General features: G+C 38.4%; 1 protein-coding gene across 1 annotated transcript; it reads left to right on the forward strand.

Annotated features, from left to right (window-relative positions):
- The first annotated feature begins 212 nt into the window (after positions 1-212).
- Positions 213-25,430, forward strand: LOC139942824 (calcineurin-binding protein cabin-1-like). Its single transcript, XM_071939604.1, has 40 exons — positions 213-282; positions 1,193-1,775; positions 2,107-2,187; positions 2,356-2,469; positions 2,938-3,069; positions 3,830-4,010; positions 4,342-4,395; positions 4,722-4,797; positions 5,008-5,056; positions 5,229-5,338; positions 5,633-5,699; positions 6,185-7,277; positions 7,437-7,552; positions 7,994-8,082; positions 8,449-8,540; positions 8,763-8,910; positions 13,165-13,242; positions 13,581-13,700; positions 14,127-14,239; positions 14,567-14,637; positions 15,062-15,158; positions 15,452-15,675; positions 16,147-16,271; positions 16,892-17,056; positions 17,181-17,294; positions 17,748-17,955; positions 18,482-18,723; positions 18,835-18,897; positions 19,163-19,268; positions 19,663-19,824; positions 20,289-20,588; positions 21,042-21,196; positions 21,340-21,497; positions 22,077-22,555; positions 23,016-23,167; positions 23,577-23,705; positions 24,138-24,258; positions 24,444-24,557; positions 25,052-25,129; positions 25,294-25,430. The coding sequence occupies exons 2-40, from the start codon at positions 1,218-1,220 to the stop codon at positions 25,330-25,332; spliced, it is 6,573 nt and encodes a 2,190-aa protein (XP_071795705.1). The 5' UTR covers positions 213-282; positions 1,193-1,217; the 3' UTR covers positions 25,333-25,430.
- Positions 25,431-26,348: the final 918 nt, after the last annotated feature.

Here is a 26,348-nt window from a genome sequence, read left to right on the forward strand (position 1 = left end):
GTAAATTGGGCGCACAGACGAGCCCAGTTGGGCTCAGTTTGTTAACAGGTGCCACCCCTTTTTCAGAGCGATCAACGACTGTTTTATGATAACAAATAAAATTTCACAATAGTTAATAGTGAAAGAGCCGTATGGTAACAGTCAGCGATTATAGTCGGGTACTTATTACCCGGTTTCATTGCACCTTTGATTTTTATTGGCAGCATGGGAACCAGACGTATAACCTAACGCACAAAACAACAACGGTTTTTACACAAAGTTGGCGCGGACAACGATTAAAATGTAAGTTTATCAATTTATGTATTGTTATAATCCATGCGGTTTGGGTCTTTCCTGATGGTAATAACGAAGAAAAAATTTACAATATTAACAAATGTTTCAATTGAAGTCCGTTTAGAAAGTATTTGAGGACCACGTAAACACCACACAAACTTTAAGAAATGTCAGTTTTAGACGTGGGGGAAGTCCCCATCCAGCCAGCTCAGGTTTAGTAGTGTCTTCTAAGTTCTACTAGTGAAGGCCGATGGTCTTGATGACTTTGTACTATTATTTTATCAATTAGAAATCACTGTCAAATAATGCAATGATTGGGAAGAGTGCAATGCATGAATTCGCATGCATAAATACAATACATGTCAGACATAAAAGTAAAAAAAACAATATCAGAATCTGTTGGGGGAGTGTTGATTTGGCCAGTTGATTTTCATCATTTTATGAACAACAAACAAACAAAGCAGACGTTTATCATGTTCATAAGATTTCTGCAATTGTTATCTGGAATATCTGTAGTGCGATCAAAGATTTGAATTTAAATTGTTTGAAATTTGTTTTGACAATTTGTAACCATGGGTATTTTAATTAAATTTCCAAACAGATGAAGAGAGAACCAGTGTAACTTACTGTAATAATTAGTAGTTACTACTACTAGTATAAAGTTAATTAAATAGAGTAAGCATAAGAAACATACCATATTCTATAATAAGTTAAGTTGTATTTATTTATTTATACATTTAAGTGCATTCTTCTGTGCTTTATAAATAGTCCTTACTGATAATTTTGGTTGTATAAATGGTGGAGCCAAAGGCTGTCGAGGGATGGAGTGTTACAATTATCGCAACTATCAAGGGGTTATTGTATTATCAGAATGCCACTAGTTAATATATCACTTTGATTGTATTCTTTACCACTACAGAGCCATCAGATAGCGTGTCATCACAATGCCACGCCTCGTGAAGAGGAAGCAGATGGTGCAGAATCTTATGGAGGATAGTTCAGATCCTCCTGAAGTCGATTCTTTACTTCAGAAACAACGGCTTCTTCTCATGTCAGGAAAACTTCCTTCATTAGAACCAAGAGCAGACGCAACACACGATCCACAGACAGAGAGTAGAGTTACTTCAAAGTTATCTGATGAAGATTGTCAAGAAGATAATGGTACAGCAAAGACTACTCAAAGTGAGGTCATAGATTTGGTATCAGATGATGTTGAAATGTCAGAGGTCATACAGGGGTCAGAGGTTAGGAGAGGAGCAAATCCAAATCGAAGACGGACTTTGGAGTTGGATGATCAAGCAGCGTCTGCCCGTGGTTTTAAGCGACAAGCTTCAGAGATGGATCCAGCAAGACCTGGAATTAGAGGAGGACCTGTAGGAGCCAGAAAGACTCTCAGCGATCGTCTGTTTGGTATCGGTAAAAACTCAGAGTATAGAGAGGGAACAGAGGGAAGGTTTAGCAACAGACTGGAAGATAAGGAGACTACTGGATCTTTCACAAAGGTATAATATTAACAAAACATTCTTACAGACCTGTAATTTAATTGTTCGTTCCATTGCATTAAGATTTTCTTTTGAGAGGCAAATTGGCTAACATTGAATCAATGCTTGTTTGATCAAACTTTTAGATTTCCATTTGGGGTAGTGGACATCTAGAGAGTCTGTAAACTTCTAAATATAATATGTAATAATAAAAAGGGCAAAAATCCACCAAAGGTGCTCAAGGCACTGTTACAAAGGAAGAGAAAAACAAAAGGGAAGGGACCAAAAGATGTATTACATGCAAGAAAGGCATTGTTGTTGTGACTGGTTTTATTTGTTTTGATTATTTCAGATGCGAATTATGGCATTGAATGAAAGCAGTAGTGATGAGAGTGACTTGGAACTTGAGATGGAGAGCAGTAAGGAAGCTCAGGTAAGAAGGCTCTCTGGATTGATGGTGAGAAGATCCTCGGGATCCATCAACTCAGAAGAAAGTGCAACATAATTTTGTAAATTCAAAACAAGACCAGACTGCAAGAAGAGACAGAAAGTTAAAAAGAGAAAGATTCTGAGTATATTTTGATGATTTGTTTTCTTGCAGGAAGCTGAGGCTTATACGTTGTACAATAAAGCATTGGATTTACAACGAGCTGGAAACAAGAAAGAAGCGGAATCTATGTACCAAGAATTACTCAGTATCCCATTACTAGCCGAGGTAAGAGTCAAGACATGCTTAGTTTAAGATGTAGGAGGAAAACCCCAACGGGAGAACACTCACACAGTCAGGTAGGGACTGAAAAAACAATCCACATGCAAGGCTCTCGTCTGAGCTGGGATTCAAGCCGGAATCCACAAAGCTCAAGCACCAATAGCAGGATGGTGAATACAAAACAAGAATGAATGCTCTGTTTTAGGAAGACTTCAATGGGAGGTTCAGGTTCACAATCAGGTTGGATGTGAAAACCCAATCGACATGCAAGGCTTTGGTCTAGGGTGGGATGCGAACCGGGGTCCACAGAGTTAAAAGGCAGGGAAAGAAACCACTGACTTGGGTACAATTCATCGAATCATCCTTGATTTTTTGGTTGTTGGGTGTTGCACTTTGTGTAGCCATCAACATGGACAAACTATCTTTGCCTGAACAAGATGTTATTTTTTTGTCTCTTTGATTTGTTTGTTTTAGATTGAGCCACCCGATGAAATACCTGAGTTGATGTATCCAGGATTAATGTTGAAATATTCATCGTATAAAAACCTGGCGAGTATGTCTTATGAAAAGAAGGATCTAGACACTGCTATCAAATACTATGTAGAGGTAAGTACAAGAAGTTCTCCTTTATAAGGGCCATCTTAATGAGGAACTTGTTAGAACCTTTCAAGGGGCATCAAGGCAAGGGCATTGAGGCAAGCCTCCAAGTCTTATGAGAAGAAGGATCTAGACACTGCTATCAAATACTGTGTAGAGGTAAGTACAAGAAGTTCTCCTTTATATAAGGGGCATCTTAATGAGGAACTTGTTAGAACCTTTCAAGGGGCATCAAGGCAATGACCAAGGGCATTGAGGCAAGCCTCCAAGTCTTATGAGAAGAAGGATCTAGACACTGCTATCAAATACTATGTAGAGGTAAGAACGAAGTCACCTCATACTCTGCCACCCCCCCCCCTGATAAATGTACTCGTTAGCGAGTGACAGCCTTAATCCCGATATGTAGGAAGTAAAAAGGGAAAATAGGCATGGTGGGGGAGATGGTTAGGATGTTCTTCTGGTAACACCAAGTGTTTTAAGACTCTTGACTCTGAGAAGAGCTAGTTTTTACTCTGAGTAGTGGTTTCTCTGAAAGCTTGCTTGGTGTCCTGAAGCTTTGTTCTGGAAAGGGCAAGGGCAAAAAAGGAGTTATGACTTGTCTTAACTTAGGACTAGTCCTAGGAGGTATTCAAAACTTAAGGCTAGTCCTAAGTTAGGACGAGTAACTCTTCCTAACTCGAGATAAGACTAGTCTTAACTTTTCATGAAATCCACCCCAAGCTGTGATTTTTGATGCCCAAATTTAACTGATTCATTTTTTTTTTTCCAGGCTGTAAAGTTTGATGAGAGTGACGTAACAGTATGGTATAGAATGGGAACCATTGCAGTTACATTGTACCAGCTACCTCTAGCTAAACTAAGCTTCATCCAAGCCTTAAAGTGTAGCTCTAAACATTGGCCCAGTCTGGATAGATTGTGTACTGTACTCTATGCAATCAATGACTATGCGAGTAAGTAATGTTTGAATCTTTACATGGTGAAGGGAATAAGAATAAACTATAAATAATAGTGAGCTTGGGGGTACAACCAAATCTCTCATGGGGGAGCGTTGGCTTCGAAAAAAAAACGGGTTTTATCTCAAAGTTTCGAACAGTATACTCAGCTTGTCTTCAGGAGAAAGAAAACAATTCTATTCATAGTTTATTCTCACTGTGCAAGTAAGTTGTGCTCAATAAGATTTAAAACTTTGCATTGTGACGATACATGTTAGAGCCTGTTTCCTCTTTCATGTACACTTTATTCAGCATATATTTGATCAGAGTGGTTCTTTTTTCTTTCCAGGTTGTCTCTTTTATATCTGCAAAGCTTTAGAGAAGGATCCTAACTATGTAAAAGGTACATAACCAAGCTTGATTGTTTATTTAAAGAATTATGCAAGTTGATGGATTCTGCTACCAGAACCAGTGTTTTTTCTTTAATTGTTTATTTAATTTGTATGTGCACTTTACCATCTTAAGGAGGCAAGATACTTCTTGTCTTGAGTAAAATGAACTCGAAGGAGAGATTGTATTTTGTCACCTACATGTAACAGTTTCCTAAGTTTCTGTAGTCTCCAAAACAAGTTTGATGGAATATTACAACAGATTTACTTCTCAACAGTATGAGTTAAGATTTAAGTAACTTGAATAAGTGAAAATGAAAGTGAATCATTTTCTTCCTAGGTGTTGTCTTAAGAGAGAAGATGTATCAGGAGCAGCCATCTTTAAGGAGAGACAGCTATGAATTATTCAGAAATTGGTGAGTCATGTTTCCTTTTTTAGTCCCTATGACATCACTGTAAAAAAAATTGTCACAACTGTTGAATAAGAGTTTGTTCGTTGTTGGTTTTTTTCAAGTTATAATTAGGACAAACAGTTTGCTTTATTGAGTTTTCCTCAGTTTGTGTTTTCTTTAATTTGAATGTCTCAGATCTAGCAATCATGATTATCTGTTTCTCTTCCTCTCCAGCCACAACACTCTTCATTTTTCTCAAGTCAAACAAGTAGAAGCAGACCGGGTAAGAAAGAACAATCCATTACCTGAATGTAAATTGTCTCTCACTACTTCTATTCTTGCTCTTACAGTAGTGATGTACCAAGTCTGTATAATGTATATTTGTATGAATCCAATCTACTAGAGGGGTAGCCCTGATAATTTGTTTGACGGTTTTACAATTGTCATTGTTATAGATCATCAAGGAAGCTCTATCTATAAGAGAAAAGAGACGTTCTCTGGCAAAGAGACCCCCTATGCCTCTGGTCAAGCTACTGACTCCATTTCCTTCATTGTCTTCATTCACGTAAGTATGAGTACCAGACTATACAAGAATCACACCCAATATCCATAGCAATTGTGGAGGCATTGCCATGATAGAAACTAGGGACATGCGAGTGCTGGCCAATTCATTAAGATTAGTATTATGATTATTAAAGTCTCATTAACTAAAACACAAATTCTGTGTTGACTGAAATAAACTGACAAACAAAGTGACATGAAGCACTAGTGTTGCCCTCAAGAAATGCTTCGCAGACAAAGCTTTAAATGTCAATTTGATCAAAGAGAATTATATCATGATATATCTTTGTTTTTACAGCTGGAAGGGGCTTGGGGAGAGACTAGTTGCTCTCTATGATCACCTGCAACACAGCTCTCCTCCATTAGTAAGTAGTATCCAGTTAGTCTTCACCTCAAGTATTTATATATTCACTTCAAACAAATAATTTTTCAGTACAAAATTTCATTATCAGCCTTTGATACTGTTCTGTTAGTTTTTCTACCTGAAAACAATTTTTGATCTTTCGAACGAACTTGTTGATGATTTTCAAACAACGCCCAATTCGACCTTTGCTTGATTTCACAAGATTTATATAAATTATTTATGGGTTTGAACAAAGAATTGACTAGAGCAGGATTCAAACTAACAACCTCTGGATTAACGTGCCGGCGCTCTACAAACTGAGCTATCTAGATTGATATAAAGTACAAACCATTATATGGTGATACTGTGCGAATCACTATGGTGATACTGACAATTCATCTGAGTGCTTTGTGATATCAAGCCCTGGCACAAGTAGTTTTGAAATTGGAGTTTGAACGAGATGCAATTTTGTTCGCCTCAAAACATTTTTGGGATTTTTTGTTTTAGAGTGTCTGCTGTAAGATTGATCTGAGTGAATTCATCCAACATCCAGAAGAAAAAGAAAATGAAGCAGAAAAAGACTCTATAGATGATGCTCCAATGGACATAACTCAGGATACAGCATCTCCTACTGAATCCAAGACTACACCCAGTGAAGATACACCCCTAGCCCAGGAAACACCTGCCAAATCTCAGGACACACCCCTTTTAGAATCTTGGACCACGCCCTTCATTGCACCCAATCAACTGCCGTCACAGAGGAAGGAGTTGATTACAATTCCTGAGGACCCATCTGAGGGAAGATCACCTCAGAATCAAGAAGAGAAAGAAATAGATTCCCCTGAGCTCATTCCAATGGACACTTCACAACCAGTTCCAGTTGGTAACACACTGCAGGCCCCAGTACAAACAGAACTACAGATCCCAGTTCAAACAGATCGACAGTCCCCAATACCAATCGAGCGACAGTCCCCAATACAAATAGAGCGACAGTCCCCAATACAAATAGAGCGACAATCCCCAATACAAACAGAGCTACAGACCACAGAACAAGCGGAGCGACAAACCCCAGTACAAATGGAGCAACAGACTCCACTACAAGAAGAGCAACAGACCCCAGTACAAACGGAGCGACAGATCCTGCAACATATATCCCCACAGACAGAGCAAACCTCACTACAAGTGCAAGTGGTAACTCCTCTTCCCACCCCACAACAAACCTCAGAGCAAACCCAAGAACAGACCACACAGCAAACTCCTAAGGAGACTTTGCAGCGAACACCTCAGCAAATCCCAGAACAGACTTCAGAGGAAATCCCTCTGCAAAGATTAGAGCAAACACCTCAACCGAACTCGCAGCAAACACTTCAGCAAACCCCACAGCATACACCAGAACAAACGCCAAAAACTCCACAACAGACTTCAGAGCAAATGTCTCAGGAGATCTCTCAACAAACCCCACAACAGACCTCACAGCAGAGCCCTCGTGAGACCTTGCAGCAAGCACCAGAGCAAACACCAGAGCAAACACCACTACAGACCCCACAACAAACCCCACAACAGACCCCACAACAGACCCAAGGGAGCAGTGACATTGAAGGTATGTACATTCACTAAAGGTGTGAAACATTTATAAAGTTTAACCTTATCTGTAGCATAATCGTATCCTGTTACATTTACAGTACATGCAGTTCTTTAAAAAGAATTTAATTAAGAAAATATTTTTGCAACTAGTTTCTGTACTTTTGTAATGTGATAGAGCCTGTTGCCATGGAAACTGAACCAATTCCTGTTAAAGAGAAAAAGCGTAGAGGACCTAAGAGGAAACGGGATAAGGGTAACAACCCATTGCTTGGAAATAGGCGATCCACCCGGGTAAGTATTATTCTCGGCTAAATCAGGGTTCTCCCTCAATAATGATCTGCTGGCTAGATGCTAGTTTGAAGACCAGTCCAAATTATGCTCAAGTGGTTTGCCTGGCTAGTTCATTGTTTCCAAAAGCTACAAACCACTGACTATGTACTTGATTGTTCATATCGTCTCAAATTGAGGTACCATGCAAAGAGACGGTGCTGAAAGAAAAACCATAAAACCAGTGAAAAAGCTGGTGGACTATTAAAATGACAAACTAACTGGTCCCCCTGGCCAGTGACTGGAACATTTTCATAAGTGACAGTATCTTAAAGCTGAAGCAGTTCTTTACAAAATACAGTGCTACAAGGAGCAATCGTATTTCTGAATGAGTAGTGATCTTTCTAAGCTAAGCCAAACATCTCTGCAAAAACTGACACTTTTAATTGGTTGCAATGTTTAAAGGTTCGCAACACAGCTGTGAAGAAGAAAGAAGATTTAGTGAATTATCAAGAGTTGCTTCGACAGTTTCTTCCATCAAGTCTTCAAGACAGGTAGAGTCTTCCTCTAAGCCCTTGGGTGGTCGAGTTGGTGTAGTCCTGTCTGTTCTCGCCTTAGAATCACAGTACAAATCCTGGGGTACTATGTGATTGCATGGGTTTTTTCCTGGAACAAGTCTCTGGAGTTTAAAACGGAAGCTTCTCGTCTTCTCTCCAATGGTTTATTGGCTAGTACAGTGATTCAGTTTGCTTTTCTTAGTCCTGGCTTTATAAACAAATGAAACTTAATATTTCCTCATCTCGCCACCCTCATCAGCTAAACAAGACGCCTGTTATTTCTCATCCATCTCACTCGGTATCTATGCCTCATCATTTCTACTTGAACAATAACAATTTGAGTCTTCACTGTTTGTCTTGTAGCGATGATTGTGAAGATATTGAAAACTCTCATAGTTCCTCTGAGAGGTCAAAGGTCATCAAGAAGCAAGATTCAAGAAGCAATAATATCTCAGGTATGATCAATTTAATTCAATTCAATTCAATCAATTTGTTCATTTAAATTCTTCTTAAAGACAAAGTAAACCTTTTGTATTTGGAAAGTGAAATTTTTCTCAAAATGCTTTATACTATCCAAAGCTTCTATAGGCTTCTTTATTGCCAGTAATTTTAAGAATGATTACCAAACGTGTACCTTTCCTTTAATGATTGTTTTTTCTGATGTCTTTGTTTTCTAGACGAACCCAAACCACAAGCATCCCCAGTTTCTGATCCTCAGGAATGGGAAAACGTCTGGCAGTTCTTAGCAAAGAGACAAAGGAATAGTGGAATTCTGCAACTGCTTCGTGGTTATCTGATAGAGGTCGCTCAACTGGGTGGCAAATGGTGAGAAGAGAAAAGCTTGGCCGGTCTGGGAGAAGTTGAATTGTATTTGTGATTTCCTTGTGCTACGAAATGATGAAATATTGCAATAACTTATCTAATAGTAATAATAATAATAATAATAATAAGACTTGTAATGCGCACATATCCACCCTGCTGGGTGTTCAAGGCGCAGTAAAACCAAAAACAAAACAAAAACAAAACGCAACACAAAGAAAAACAGACACAACAAAATTAGTCATTGAAAACCTGTGACATAAGATAAGTTTTGAGAAGAGACTTGAATTTTGCAGTACAAACACAAGATCGAAGATTAAGTGGTAGAGAGTTCCAGATGCGTGGCGCGGCTACAGAAAAAGACCTGTCACCCCATGAGTGTCGAGACTTGGGTTCAATGAGGAGAAGCATAGAACTTGATCGAAGATTCCTTGATGGAGTGTAAACGTGAAGCAGTTCAGAAATATAGTGGGGAGCCTTGCCATTAAGAGCTTTGTGGACAATGAGCATCAGCTTGAAGATGATTCGTTGAGAGATAGGCAGCCAGTGTAGTTGTTTCAGAATGGGGGTGATAGAACAGGATTTTCTAGACAGTGTCACAATGCGGGCAGCAGTATTTTGGAGCCGTTGAAGTCGGGAAATCTGGTTGTTAGGAAGACTGTAGAGAAGAGCATTGCCATTGTCAAGACGAGAAGTAACAAATGCGTGAATGACCTTTTCAGTGGCACTTTTGTCCAAGTACTTGCGAATCTTACCTATATTCCTGATGTGATATGATGATAAACGAACAATGTTGTTGATGTGTGGCTGAAGTGTCATCGATGAATCAAAAATAACCCCTAAGTTCCGAGCTTTCAGCGAGGGAGCTATCCGAGCATCACCGATGGAGATGTATGGCACTGAAACCTTAGTTAACTGTTGACGTGACCCAAATAGAAGGAACTCTGTCTTATCATCATTTAACTTCAGGAAGTTTTGTTGTGTCCAACGTCGAATCTCTTGGATGCATTTCTCAAGTCTTGCAATAGATGCATTGGCGTTTTCTTGAGAAGATTTAAACGTGATGTATAGCTGAGTGTCGTCTGCGTACACATGGTAATTCAGATTAAATTTCAGGATGATGTCACGAATCGGTAAAGTGTATAGCGTAAACCACTGCGGGCCGAGTACCGACCCCTGTGGCACAGAGTAGTTCAAAACAACAGGGTCGGATATCGCGGTGCCAATACATACATGCTGAGTTCTATTGTAGAGATACGATTTGCACCATGCTAGGGCTGTGTCCTCTATGCCAAGGTGATTCTGGAGCCGAGAGAGAAGGATGTTGTGATCGACAGTGTCAAAAGCAGCACTCAAGTCTAGCAGGACTAGTGCTGTTAGGTTACCATTGTCCATTGCAGAGAGAATATCGTTGCTCACACGGACTAGTGCAGCCTCGGTCCCATGGAAAGGCTTGTATGCTGACTGGAACACGTCGGACAGGTTGAAAGTATGAATGTGATCAGAAATACGTGATGAAACTACTCGTTCGATGACTTTTCCAAGATATTTTAAGTTTGCAACCGGTCTGTAGTTTTTGAATATCTCCTTGTCCAGGTTTGGTTTCTTGATGAGCGGCCTGATGTAGGAAACTTTGAGGCTATCGGGGAAACAACCGGAACTGAGGGATTCGTTTACAAGCTTAGTGATGTAGGGTACAAAAATATCGATGTGTTGCTTTATCATGGATGTTGACACTGGATCCAGCTCACAGGATTTTGAAGGAGATTTCATAATAACCCTTTGAATCTCAGCAACAGTCGCAGGCTCAAACACAGATAGTCTACACTCTGGTTGAAGTTGTGGCAATGTCTGCAGCACGTTGTAAGGGACTGATGAAAATGATGAGCGGATGTCTGAAATCTTGGTGACAAAGAATTTCTGGAACTCATTTGCTAAGTCCTGGTCATTGTAAGTGGATGGAAGGACAGGGGTTTTGGGTTTGAGCAACAACTTACCAATTATCTTGAAAAGCTTCTTTTGATCTCCTGAGGATTCTTGTACTTGAGATGAATAATGGATGATCTTTGCCTGGTTGATCAAATTCCTAACTACTTTACATTGGTTGCGATATTCTTGTCGTTGAATTGCCAATTTGCCATTTTGCCGCCACTTCCGCTCCAGTTGACGACAGATCTTTCTCGCTGTACGAATATCATCATTGAACCAGGAGACTTCAGTTCGGACCTTGACTGATCTCGTTTTCCAAGGTGCGTATTTATCCAAGATGTCACTGACTGTACTCTCATATTGGCTGACATAGGAATCCAAGCAGTCGTGATCAACTTCTAGATTTGCTAAATGGGAGCCTATGTCGCGGAACACTTCGGTAGGATTAACATGTTTCCATTGTCGGCTCTTTATAGTAACGGTTGGGACTTTGGGCTTGCACAGACTCAAGTTACACATGACTGCATAATGGTCTGATAATCCAGGTAGAATAACAAAGTTTGAGACAATTGGTGGGGAGATTTCACGAGTTATGACAAGGTCTAGGCAATGACCGAGACGATGAGTCGGCTCCTTGATATGCTGGGTAAGACCAAAAGCCTGAAGTAGATGCTTAAACTGGTTTGCATTGGTGTTGTGGATGTCATCAACATGAATGTTAAAGTCGCCTGTGATGATGATTTCCGATGGATGAAGCAGATATTCCAAAATCAAATTCTCAAACTCCCTTAGAAAACTTGAGAAAGTCACATGTTGGCCGTTTGAATCCCTCTCAGGTCTGTATACAATAACAAGGCGAACAGATTTAGAGTTTCCGGAAACTTCAGCATGAAGAGATTCAAAAGTTGTGTACTGGACGTCATTACTTTTCACAGAAACGGATAAAGTAGATCTGTACAGTATTGCAACTCCTCCACCAGTCTTGTGAGGTCTTGGGATGTGATGAAAGTAGTAGCCAGCAGGGGTACACTGACGACATGTTAAGTTGTTGTCTGGTCTCAGCCATGTTTCTGAAACGGCAACAAGGTCCAGATCTTTTTGCAGAACAAAATCAGCAAAATCGTCATACTTGTTACAGATGGACTGTGTGTTCAGAACACAAAGGCTGAGTTGAGATTTGGCTGGAGTCACTGGTACTGGAACAGATGGGAGTGTAACTTCGGGTACGGGGGGTTTATGAACAGTTCTACGGCGACCAGCTTTTTTACCACGATGTGTAGGTCGGTAAACAGTGCTGGGATTTACAAAAAGGCCAAGGCTCTGTAATGATAATATACAGGAAGGCAGCAGAGTAGTAGCACGTGTGGATGGGGCATAACGGAGACTGAGAAGCTTGTTTCGTGAGTAGGAATTTGCAGAGTTTGGACTAGCTTCTGCTGAGTTTGAGTTATTGACACCTTCAGGGCCGGGATTTATAGCAATGTCACCAAAAATCACAATTTCCAAATGAAAAGTGGCTGGGGAGTTGTCATAGTAAGAAATAGGGCATTTCAGATATTTACGACGCTGGATGAACTCTAGATGTGTCTTTGGCAGAATGTAAGCATCAGACACAATTGATGCTGATGGAACAAAGCTGACCACAGATGAGTCAGTACAGTACAATGGTCTAGCAAGCAGAGAGAGAATGAAAAGGATACTTACCTCCATTGTCCCCAGATGGGCGAACAATGTCCATGGACTAGGTGGATGACTGCACAGGATGCAGCCACCTAAGTGTGTGTAAGCTTTATACACCAGAATTCTCAACTGAGACAGTGAAAAATTCCAACAGAAAAACACTATTTTCACAATTCAGATGACTCCAGGATACACAGAAAAGGTCCTGTAGATTCCAGGTGTAGTAACAAATCCAGTTGTATAAAAATAAGAACACAAATTGAGCAATATACTAAGAAATTAGCAAACAAACACAGAGCTGATTTGAGTGGCTGCTGTCAGGCGCTCAGTCAAATCATTTGTCACTTTCCCAAGTTCTGTGAAAAAAATCCCTAAGCAATTTACTCATTTGGGATTGGAACCCACAACCTTTGCTTTGGTAGAGCATATGTCTTACCACTAGACCACCAAGCTATCTGCAAGACATTATCACTTAAAGCTACCTCTTCCAATATTTACTCTCTTACATAAGACATTAGAAACCTTATTACTCTCCAAAAAGAAGAAAATACATTGCTTGCACAAGTTTAACTGCATCTTGTAACATTTCATTCTGTTCATTATTTACTAAACCTTAAAATGTGAACCCTGTCTTTTGTTTTTCTGTTTCAGGCCATCTGGATTATCAAGTGTCTTTGTTGATGGGTTTATCCGATCTCGTCCTCACACTATCCTGCCAAGTATCTTCAGGTAGTGTAAACATTCCTCTTGTTACAAGATTGTTTTGATGGTGTGTTGCGGTTAAGATCACTAGACTCTGGTGTTTCATATCAGCAGAGTGTGGGTTCAAGTCAACAGTCTTGACATCTAGGTCCTTGAGCAAGACACTTATAACTGCTGTGTCTTTTTGATGGGACATTAATAGGTCCCATGTACTAGTATTGGTAGTGCATGTATAAGAGAACTATAACCAGAATAATATATTAATGGATTGCCATCCACATATTCAGAATTCTAAGAGTCTTCTAACAATCAGTTAGTTTAAATAAATTTTTGGTTTTGTATTTTTGTATCAATGACTTTTGCAGTTCTGAGTACACCAGTGATTTCAAAGTTTCTTATGGATTAATGTTGCTGTCATTTGCTGAGCTGAAGGTAGATCAGTTAGTTCTGACCAGGAATAAAACACCAACTAGCTCCTCCAAAAAGTAAGTTAAGACTATCCTGAAATCCTTGATGCAAATAGCCCATATTGATGTAACACTTCATTTACAAATTAACAGTTTCAAATATAAATTCTTTCACACTAACACTTTTTAAAACACCATTATTTGGAAAAACAACACAATTTTCCACGAAATGGTGAATTTCTCTTGTATCTTTATCTGTTGCAGTCAAAATTGTTTAAAAAAATGGTTTTAGTTTTTCTATCTCTATTTCACTCAAATTGTTTGAATAAATGTTTCTGTCTGTATTTTGTAAAGTGCTGTGATACCCTGTGTAAGAGCGCTCAATAAATTCCTGGTATTCTTATTATTATTAAGTATCTGTTTTCTTTTAAAAAAAATTTATGTAAGTATTAGTAGTAGTAATTATTTCTGATCTGTTTAATTTTCTTGATTCTCACTCTCTAGAGCTGATAGAGAGTCAATGGGGCAACATTTTGAGTCAGATCTCTTCTATGTCCAATGGTTGACAACATCAGGAGTAATACCAGCAGATCAATGGCAAGACTTCACTGCTAGATGTAAGATTGATTTATTGTACTGTAGTTTGGTTTTCAACTCTTTGTCTTGTGTTGGGTGGGGGTTAAAGCCAAGCAGTTTGGCTGATTGTGTTCTGTACCTTCTCGAATTTCTAAGTGACATTTCCCAATTATGTTTGGTACTTTTCCCAGTTGCGCATCCTAATTCTTCTTAGTTTTTATTTCTTTAAAACTTAAACTTGAACTGTTAAATGCTTACTATCATTTGATTATTATTAGTTTGATTTCATTACTTTATGGATTTTCTATTTATAGTAAGAAACATTTAATAATTGTTGTTGAAGTGAAGTTGTGATAATTCCTTTACAGTTTATTGGATGAAGGCCAGGTATATGATGCTGGTTGGCAAATCAGATCTAGCCATTCAGTCCTTTTCTCTGGTGAGTTCTAAATCTTCTCTAGAATTACTGTCTTTTATTACAATCACAAGTAAATATAGTTGGTATTCAGGTTTTTATGTTACAGTGAGATAAGGCAACCTGAAGCAATCAATGAACTTTCACAACATCAGCAACAGTCATCAGATGTGAAATCTTGGAGATGCTAGAATTCAAGAAATGTTATCGGGAGAATTACCCAGGGCTTGATTTCACAAAACACTATGATTCGTTTTAAGATGAGATATTGACATCAAGTTTTTACTTCAAAGTGAAATAATTCTCAAAATAATGTATTACTATCAAAAGCTGTTGTAGGCTTCTACTAAACTGATAGTTGGTATTGCCATTAATTGTTAGATTGATTACCAAATGAAATCTTCCCTTTAATGATGAGATGTTTAATGAAGTTTTGATTCTTTCTCAGTGTACTGATATTCTAAGTGAGAAACAAGACCCTTCGCAACCCGATCATGAAGTCTTCTTAGCAAACTGCATCATGGAGAGTAATAAAATAACTATCGGTAAGAATTATATACAGTTACAAAATACTTCATCAAACTGCATCATGGATAGTAATAAAGTAACTATTGGTAAGAACTATACTAAAAACGTCATCAAACTGCATCATTGATAGTAATAGAATACTACATACAGTTGCAAAATGTTTCAGTCTTTGCTTGGGTTCCAATGGTGGTAGAGATTTGCGTTGGTTTTTCTTTTGCCAGAAGTGTTTGAAATAAAACTGATTTTGGGTTGAACACAGACAAATGTAGTAGGACTTAATAAAACTGTGATTTTATTGAATGTGCCCAAGATCTGGTGAAGGAGCAATTGAAATCCACCCAGCACTGCCAATCCTTGGAAGAAATCCAACGTCTCTACGAAGCTGAACAGTTTGACAAAGTGACTGAACTACTCCTCCCAACACTCCAAGATACATCATCAAGAAGGAAGATGCTGAAAGAAGGAGCCACTCCTCAGCGAACATCTCAGCTATTATTGTTACATCAGTCTCTACTCAAGGTTCATGATTATAAGGTACGTAGAAACGGTAGGCAGGGATAGAGGATTAAGGTCGGTTGTGTGTAGGTGTTCACCGAAAATGTGTATGGGCTTTGCCAAAATTGTGTGTGGGTTTTATGGCCGAGTGGTTAAGTGCATTGAATTCAAGTTCTGGTGGTTAAGTCATCGGAGTATGGGTTCGGTCATGGCACTTGTGGCCTTGAGCAAGATACTTAACTAGTGCTTCTATTCACCCAGGGGTATAAATGGGTACCTGCGGGGGAAGAGGTTGATATTGTGTATGAAAAGCCACAAGCGCCTTACAGGCAGCTCAGGGCTGTATACTCCCTAGGGAGGTGAGAATCATTACAGGGATGTTATTGGCCCTATGACCAGGGCATTAATGTAAAGCGCTTTTACGACGGTTATTGTGAAATGCGCTATATAAGAATTTGTTATTATTTTTATTATTATTTATATCAACTATAATATTGTTATTTCTTGCAGCAATGTGTAATGTGTGGTGCAGAAAGTATCTCCGAAGCATTACAAGAAATCACTGTTTCTAAGACTCCACCAATCAGAGAAGAGTGGGTTACTCTAGCCATGCAGCTATTTGCTGTCATCAACAAGTAAGTCAAAAGAAATTATAACAACTAGATTACACCATCTTTAAGATTCCAAGGTGTTTTCATAAAACTTGCACAGCAATATAATAATAATAACTGGAGTAATATAGCGCAGAATTACCAAAGGGTGCAAGGCACTGAAGAAAGACCAAAATGAGAGTGACAACCAGCTACAGATTGGAGACCAGGCATATACTGCTGCAACAACAACTGAATCTTCAGTTCAATTCAGTTCATTTCTGCAGCCAAAGGTCTTTCAGAAGCAAACTAAATCACTGTACTAGCCAAGAACCCAATAATGAAAAGACAAAGAAGGAAATTTGAGGTTAATCAAGTAAAGGGACTGAAAACCCAAACTACATAGTGGTTTAACTGATGGATATTGCATTATGAAGCATTGTTTGTAGTCCAACACAAAGTCATACTAATACTAACTGTTTACCTGCCTATATTTATTCCTCTAGAGCTCTAACAGTAGACATTCATATTAACTAGGTGCCTACTCTATTTATTTCTCTAGAGCTCTATCTGAAGACATTGATTGCCTAAATCTATTGGTTCGACCACAAAGTGTAACAAACACCAAGTATTAACTGTGTACCTGCCTCTATTTATTTCTCTAGAGCTCTAACTGAAGACATTGATTGCCTAAAGCTTTTGGTTCGCCCACAACGCGTAAGATTTACCAACGCTATCATTGGTATCATTGAACTATGTATGGATAGTGATTGGAGTATGCAGAGTACCAGTGTCTTACCGTGGGTCGTCTTATACAAAGTTATTAAACAGTAAGTACAAAGATTTAGTTCACTCTATCTTTCTTCAACAAAAATTTATTTATTTTTGAGGTGCAACGAGTATGGCTGATTTAAATTGTTGGCTGATTATAAAATGTTCTGTTTGATTTAAAAGTGAAGAGGACCAGATTGCATCCAAGGATATAAGTGTTACCATGGAAACACAAGCTACACCTATGATGCCATCTTCATTGATGTTGCTGGAAACTGCTCACGAGTATCTTGGCAGGTTGGTTTACAATTACCATTTTTCGTTATTTTTTTTTCTGGGAAAACAAAATGGTTTTGTATAACACTTGTACTTCATCAAGCGTGTTGACAGTAGTAGTAGCTTAAGTAAGTGTCTCAGGGCTCAAAATTGGGGTCAAAATCCTCAAGGCTGCCGGGCTTGTAGCTCAGCATTTTTACTGGACCAGAATTTATTGAACAAGACAAGATTTAAAATGAGTTGAACTAACACTAAGAGGGAGCTTTCCTACGTCTTTATATATCTGTCTTATGTAAAGAGATCTAGACTTTGTAATAACAATGAGTTTGTTTGTTCTGATATTTGCCATTTAGGTATTCGCTCTGCTGCAACTCAGAGGGAGCTTTCCTACGTCTTTATATATCTGTCTTATGTAAAGAGATCTAGACTTTGTAATAACATCTGAGTTTGTTTGTTCTTATATTTGCCAATTAGGCGTTCGCTCTGCTGCAACTCAGAGGGAGCTTTCCTTCGTCTCTACATATCTGTCTTAAGTAAAGAGATCTCCATGGGAACTGAGGATGAGCCGCACCCATTTCTGAGTGATTTAAAATACTACATAGAGCAATGTTTCTTCTGTCTCCATGGACACCCAAGTAAGAAAACCAAAGCAAGACATCTACAAGATCATGGAGTAGAAGAGGTACGTCGAGAATTCTTATTTGTTACTTAAGATACTATTTATGTGATTTAAATTATTATCTTATGAGGTTTTATATGAAGGGCTATTAACTAGGATTATTTTCCTGATGCTCTGAACAAACAAACAATGTATGAACCTACTTGCAAATTTCAAAACAAGGCAAGATTTACAAATTATTACTAAACTCACAGTGAAGAATCCAATGTAGCACTTTAATGACAAACTAGTTATAAATAAATATCAGCATGGGGCTTCATCAGATGCAATGAAGTAACACAACTTCAACCAACGTTTATAAACAGTCCAGCACAGTCTAAACAAATGATGGTAATGAGGCAGAGCTGTAGTGTGACAAAACTCAAGAAGAAGAGCAGAGTAAACTGTTTGAAACGACGAGACCAAACTGGCTCTTTCCAGAGCAAACACTCTCTCAAAAGAGATTTATTTATAGCTACCTCTCAAAACTAAAGTGCATGTAATAACATCTTATTAGAGTAGCATAAAATATGACTCTTTTTCTCTGTAGTTACCGATGGATCTAGAAGATGCGCGCATCATCTTTAACTACTTCAAGCCAAGTGTCTTACCAGAGTTTGATTCTTATAAGACATCATCAATGTCAGCTGATTTAGAGAGCCTCCTCTTGAAGATTGTACGGATTATTCCTGTATTGGATAAACCTGCTATTACCATGGAAACGCTCCAGTCTTATATGGAAGAGAAGACCGAGGAAGCTCCATCCATCCCGAAGGATCGGGTGATAACCAGGTAGTTAGATATCCGTCAAATTTGGATCAAAAGTTACAAAAAAATCATTGTAGACTGAAAACTGTATAGCAAGTAATACTTTCCTTTTTCTTGTTCTTTACTTTACCACAGACCTGTTGTCAAGGAGATATATTATTTGTTGGCTGATTTCTACTTCAAAAACAAAGAGTTCTTGTGAGTATTATTTATAATTTAATATCTATTAATTGATTTTTTTTTTCAATTGAGTTGTTTGTATTATTGCTGGTCTAGCACAAACATAGGTTATATCTTTGTTTTCTGTAAGCATGTTTAATATTTTAAATGTGTTTTCCATGTACTAATTACAAAAAGAGTTTGATGATATTGCGTTCTTTCTTGCACCATTTCTTGAATGTTGATACCATTGCCATGGTAACTTGTTAGTAACATCCCCTTGATTGTTTTTTGATGTTTTTAGTAAAGCTATCAAGTTGTACATGCAGGACCTTTGTGTCTGTCCAGATAGACTAGATAGTTGGGCCGGGATGGCCTTAGCAAGGAGTGGACGCTTAGAATCTAAACTGGTGAGTGGATAGTTCATGGTCAGTCTTTCAGGACTGTATGCCTCATTTTTTAAAAGGGCACCAAGGCATTTTCTCCTTTGTAAAGGGCATCCTATGATGAAATTGTAAACTTCTACAAGACATTTCTACTAGAGCATTTCAAGGGCACCAAGGCAATGACTAGAGGGAGTAGAGGCAATCACTTTAGTTGTCTCCTGGAATCACTTTAGTTCTGTTGGTTTTAATTATTCACAGTTGGCTGTCATGGATGTTGAGACTGCTAATCCTTGTCATCTAAAACCAAACATTTCTTCTTGTTTCCTATTCATTACATTATTAGTGCTTATCAGGCAGTTGATGTGTAACAAAACAAGTCAATCTTTGGTCTTTATAATATTCTTTGTCCCTAATACAGTGTGATGCTAAGACAGAAGGCACTATATACAAACAATCTGTAGCCGCTCTACGTTGCTTCCATCGAGCCCTAGAGATCGACCAAACGAATCGTTCCTTGTGGATTGAGTATGGCTCTATGTCATATATGCTTCACTCACACGCATCTCGACAACTCAAACAAGTAAGTGTAATTATTCATGATTACAGTCGTTAGCGAAAAATTGGTGAAAATGCTTTTAATGTTATAATTTTTACATGACTGGCAATTCATTATTACTCTTTCAAAAACCAACAGTTTACTGTATACGACTCTATGTAGAGTGGATATCAAATCATCTTGGAGGAGTTGCATCAAGTCTATAAGAAGCAGCCTAGTTTTTACTTGCACTATGTCAAGTTCCCAGCACCAATTGCGGTCCAGTCTATAAGAAGCAGCCTAGTTTTTACTTGCACTATATCAAGTTCCCACATAGAATCTTTTCAGAGCCAACACTTCCCCAAAAGAGATTTACAAATGGTTGTACCCACAAGTGTACTATTTATTTATAGTTTCTCCCCATAGCACTTCCCATGGTTAATTGTAGAAAAAGGAAGAATTATAACTGGTAACTGTTATCACTGTTTCCACTATGTCTAATCTTGCAGAAGGAGCAATTCTCACTGACAGATGACATCATTAAGTTCCTTCAAGAGAAACGTAATGATTGTTTATCTCTCGCTGAGAGTTGTTTCCAAGAAGCGATTCAATGTGAGGTAGATGGTGAAGAAGAGGAATGGTTGGTTCATTACATGCTTGGGAAGATTGCAGAGAAACGACAGAAAGATCCTCAGGAGTTCCTGGAACATTATAAGAAAGCTGCTTATTATCTTCATGAAGATGAGGCTAAATATCCCAAGAAGATTGCGTATCACAATCCTCCTGATCTATCACTAGAAGCTCTAGAGGTAAGGTTTGATTTTATTATTATTGTGAGTATTTATTCGCCATTAACATAAGACTATCATACAATACAGAACAAGACAGTTAGGATTTGACAATACGGTATTAACAGAGTCATGAAGACACTTTATAAAGATATCAAAATCAAATACTGTCTTTGGCAAGACAACATGATTGCAGTTCAGGCTCCTGACGAAGACTAGATCAAGATAGTCAAAACGTTGCGACCAATTAAAAACTCAATCCACATGCAAGGCTCACAGGTCTGAGGGCGGACTTGAACCGAGGTCCACTGAGGTGAAAGGCAATGAAGAAACCACTGAGTCAATCCAATTACCTGTTACTTTTGAATGTCCTTTTTGTGTAGTGTTTACTTTTTATTGTAGTCAAATCAAATAGACAACAAATGAAAATATTTTGTGTCAATAAAACCAATTGTTGTTGTTGGATCTCAACAGATGTTCTTCAGACTTCATGCCTCCATCTTGAAGCTCCTTGAGAAACCAGAGTCAGAAAGCTGTGAAGATAACTTTGCAATGTTTCGTCGCTACATCATAGACGCTGCCGATGAGCCGTTTGTCATTGCACAAGAAAACACGGATACCAGTGAGCCGTAAGTTCTCTCTCATTGAACGTTAGTTTTGTTCACAAAGGGCATTTTTAAAAGAGGGACTCATTTGATGTTAGTTTTACTCATCAAAGCCATTGTTTTTGCTGATGCATGTTTTGTTTCTTTGTTTTCTTCAATAATAACAGACAATCATCAGCAGAGACTGATCCGGATTCTAAATCAGAGGTCAAAGGTCAAGAGGTTAAGCTTTACAAGCAGCGAGTGCCAGGAAGTCCGCTCTTCATCGCCACGCCAACGGATCATGATTATTTGAAATCAAGAAACAAAAAGAGACAATCAACAGGTGAGAGAAAACAGTCTGTGTTTTATTTGCAAATAAAAGTAAAAATAGATGTTTGCAAACTGTAAAGTCTGTCTTAAATGCTACACAAGTTTTGTTTAACCTTGTAATGTAAAAAGCAACAATTATTGTGTATACTCCCCACCAGGGGGTTGGGATGAGATGGTTTAAGGAATGATTTAAGGCCCAGTGACCAGGGGGTAATAGTGTAAAGCGCTTTGAGAAGCCCTCCGGGTGTGAAAACATTATATGAAAGTGGATTATTAATTAATTAATTATTAATTCCCAAATACACCAGACAGTTTCACTATTCCTATTGTTTGAGAGCCCGTCATGTCGGGGGTGTTTAAACTGCTCATCAGTCCCTTTAAAATGAGGCAGTGTGTTAGTTGAGAAATATTTAATGGTCTAGTTGGTAAGACACTGCTCTAGATTTGCAAAGGTAATGGGTTTGAATCCCACTCGAGTAATATGCCTGTGATTTTTTATACAGTGCTAACGCACATCGGTGTTAGTATATGGGTAAAACCAAAAAGAATAGAGAAATATTAATGCAATTTTATTTATTTATTTAATCTCCAGACTCTCAGGAACAGAACGCTTTAAATCAATCCACGCCAGAGAAAATTAAAGATGCACAAAGTGAAGATGACTTAAAGACTGAGGCAGGTCAACAAAGTACTCCCGAGAAACAAGAAAGTACTCTGACAGAAACGAAAGATGAGGATGGTTTGAACAAAGAGATAGAGACTATAGATCTTATCACTTCATCTGAAGGAGAAACAGTTGAAGCTCAAGAAGGTTCTAAGGAGGATGGAACAAGACTTAGTTCTCAAGATAAACCTGAAGGATTACTTAATAAGATGGAACTTGATGAAGATGCAAAGAATCCAAGACAAGGGAAAGATGAAGGAGTCGGGAAAGGAAGTCTGGAGGAGCAGAAAATCTGGCTGATTGAGAGATGTCTTGAAGCTATGAAGCTTTGTCTTACTCGATTCCCACAGCATTATAAATCACTCTATAGGATGTCTAATGCTTACTGTACTGCACCAACACACAAGGTTATTATTCTCTCTGCTGCAGAGACTGAATTGTTTGATGATCAATTTTTGTCAATGATCCCCCATCTGTTTTTTTCTTGGTTAAAAATCAATTTAACTTAACTAAAGAGCTTTTCGTAATAATGGTTTTGTCTTAGGCTCATTGAAAATTGTGCTTTCTTTGCTGGATTTCAAACATGGCCCATTTCAAAATAAGCTGTTCATATGGTTGAGCAGAAAATACTGCTGAGTAAATGTCTTAGCTGAGCACCATTCACAGTTTCTTTTAGCAATATTTGTTTGTGCTTACAGGCTTTATAAAATTGAGCCCAGGTGAGCAGAGCCCAAGCCCAAGAGAGATGACTCTACATGATAAGGGGAGGGTGAGGGAGAGAGGGAAAGTTACAGAGACAACTAAGCAATAACAAATGTAGCTAAATATGTGAGCCAAATTTGACCACCATGTGTTTTTCTTGAACAGAATTTGCAGTGGAGTCGAGACTTGTTACTAGGCAGTGTGCAACCATGGCAACAGACAACACATATGCCATCTCCAGCTCTATTTGCTGAACATTGGAAAACCAAGAATCTATTCCATGGGATCTGGAGGATTCCTATAAGTGAGATTGACAGGTAGGATGGATTTTGGTGTATTCCTTAAGCTCAAGAAAATATCAACAAATTTAGATTGCTTTGAGAGAACTAATTTGATATTGTGTTGATTTTTACAATGATTCAATGCTTCCTCAGAGTTGTAGGGTGTCGTGGACGAGCCATTTAGGGCATTGAATTTAAGTTCTGGGGATTAAGTCACCGGAGTGTGGGTTCGAATCCCGGTCGTCACACTTGTCTCCTTAAGCAAGATACTTTACTATAATTGCTTCTATTTACCCAGGGGTATAAATGGTTACCTTTAAGGATAGAGTTAATATTGTGTTTGAAAAAGCCTTTAGAGTGCCACAGCAGCTCAGGGCTGTATACGTTATGAATTTGTTTTGAAACTTGCTTTGTTTATTTTTCACTGATTTTTCTCTTGCCACAGATCTGGTAGTTTTTCATGGCATATGTATCGCTCTGTGAATCTACTTATTGATATTCTGAAGAAGATGAAGGATCACGCTATGCTGTTACAGATCTCTGTCAAACTAAACAGGACTCCGGAATTGGGCAAGTAAGTAGTCACTGTTGATCTTCTATTAAAGAAGGGGCACTGGGTTTGTGAGAGCAGATGAAATATCTACATGCATGAGGGACAGGGAGATCTGGGACAACTCCGCAAGAACACCATTGACCGAGGACACCACTCTAAATAGGAGAAGATAAAAAGAATGTATTTGTTTTGCAAAACAATGCATGATCATCCCTTTCTTAGCGTACATACAAAGGTGTTAAACAATTACATTTAAACATTCAATGAGACTTCTTGTAGGGCTGAATACGTCAGCTAGAAAACAAGGCCCATTTTCATAGAGCTGTATGACAATTGATTTTGAAAAGTTGGTTTAGATAATTTACCCAGCAAGTAGATACATACACATGGTGTTACCGTTAACCAAATGAACATTGGCTTAGATGATTCCATCTTTTTCCTTTTTATCCAAAGACAATTCTTAAGAGATGGTGATCGTCAATATTTGGCTAAGTATTGCTACAAGACGTGTCTGACCGTCCTACAGGAATACGTCACTTTGGCCAAGACTGGCACAGAAGAGCTAAAACTGCAGGTAAGTTCATTTCCATCAGGGCCCAGATTCATTAAGCTGTTCAGCAGAAAATACTTTGAACTTTCTTTGCTCAGCAACAATTTAGTGGGGCACCAGTCACAACAAGATAAACCTAACAGAAGTTTAGCTGGTAATCTGTTTATTTTAAAGCAATACCTTTCTGTGCTTACCTAATTATCTTTTAGGCTGTTCTGTCGACCTATCAGTTAGTCCAAACAGTACAGAATAAGCTACAGACCGATCTACGTATCCCAACTCAACTTCTTAAAGAAGCCTACAGAACATACAAAGATTTGAAGGTAAGAAGTTGTCAATGGTTCAATCTACTCATAATGATGCATTTATACTTTGCATTTCTACCCAATTCCATTTTGATTACATACTCAAATTATTCGTGACAATTTACTTGGTAGCAAGCAACAGAGAGCTGTTTGTAGTATAAAACATTGTGAGAAATGACTCCCTCTGAAGTAACATTGTTTTTTAGAGAAAGTTTCACTAAAACATTTTAATCTGAGAAAGGCTTTGTAAGGCCTTGAACTCTTCCTCAGGCATCTGAAAGCACACACATTTGTGCATAAAAGGAGCATTTTCTTTAACTACGATGGCCAATTGATTCAACATTTTCACAGATTTGTTATTTGATGCGCATGTTGGGATACACCAACAAGTGAGAATACTGGTCTTTGACAATTACCAAATGTGTCCAGTGCCTGAATGCTATATGCAAATCAAGAAACCCATCTTGGGAACATTGAGTGTTGTAATTATTGTTGATTATGTTCCATTACAGGATGACTCTGATATTGCAGTTCTTGAGCAGGCAACTCGGTTTTGTTTCCAACGTTTGTATACCAACAAAGCACCACAGGTAAGTATTATTGTACACATGTTTGTTTTCCTTGCTAAAAACTGTGTATTGACCTCTTACACGCACCTCACACGCGGCAACTGAAGGAAGAAAATATGTTGCTTCGAAAATATTTCGGGAAGAAACAAAACCTTACAAATGTTTCTATTTTGCTTAATTATTAGACACCAACTTCACAGCCAGAGTCTATATTTTCATCGTGACCGCCTAAGAGTAATGTAAGGAGCTTTCTAACATCGGACGGTCAAGAGTAGAAGATCTTAGCTCTACCCCTCCAGACATCACAAGATGTACCTCAGACTTAATGTAAGGAGCTTTCTAACATCGGACAGTCAAGAGTAAAAGATCTTAGCTCTCAACCTCCAGACATCACAAGATAGACCTCAGACTTCATTGTGTTCCAATAAGGAGCTTTCTAACATCGGACAGTCAAGAGTAGAAGATCTTAGATCTACCCCTCCAGACATCACAAGATGTACCTCAGACTTAATGTGAGGAGCTATCGGACAGTCAAGAGTAAAAGATCTTAGCTCTCAACCTCCAGACATCAAAAGATAGACCTCAGACTTAATGTAAGGAGCTTTCTAACATCGGACAGTCAAGAGTAGATCTTAGCTCTACCCCTCCAGACATCACAAGATAGACCTCAGACTTAATGTAAGGAGCTTTCTAACATCGGACAGTCAAGAGTAGATCTTAGCTCTACCCCTCCAGACATCACAAGATAGACCTCAGACTTAATGTAAGGAGCTTTCTAACATCGGACAGTCAAGAGTAGATCTTAGCTCTACCCCTCCAGACATCACAAGATAGACCTCAGACTTAATGTAAGGAGCTTTCTAACATCGGACAGTCAAGAGTAAAAGATCTTAGCTCTACCCCTCCAGACATCAAAAGATATACCTCAGACTTGATAGTGTTCCAAATGGAAGTTAACTTGGAGTCAAGATACACATGAATATGGGCAATGAGTGGTGTGTAGTTTAAAAGAACTGAATTGAAATATCAGGAAGGAAATAAGAAAGAGAATTGTTAGAACTGTCTGTCACTAACTTATCATGTGAGGAGCGGTCCCTAGCGACCAGTTTAAATCCCTTCAACAAAATAGTTGAAAAATTAAAAATAAGTATTGCACGACACAGTTTTCAGTTTAAAAACTCCCATCCACTGTAACAGTTAGAGTAAAAGTTGATAACTTGAGAAAAACATCAACCTTGTT

This window comes from Asterias amurensis, chromosome 10 (genome assembly GCF_032118995.1).
Source record: "Asterias amurensis chromosome 10, ASM3211899v1".
In the NCBI taxonomy this organism is placed as follows: Eukaryota; Metazoa; Echinodermata; class Asteroidea; order Forcipulatida; family Asteriidae; genus Asterias; species Asterias amurensis.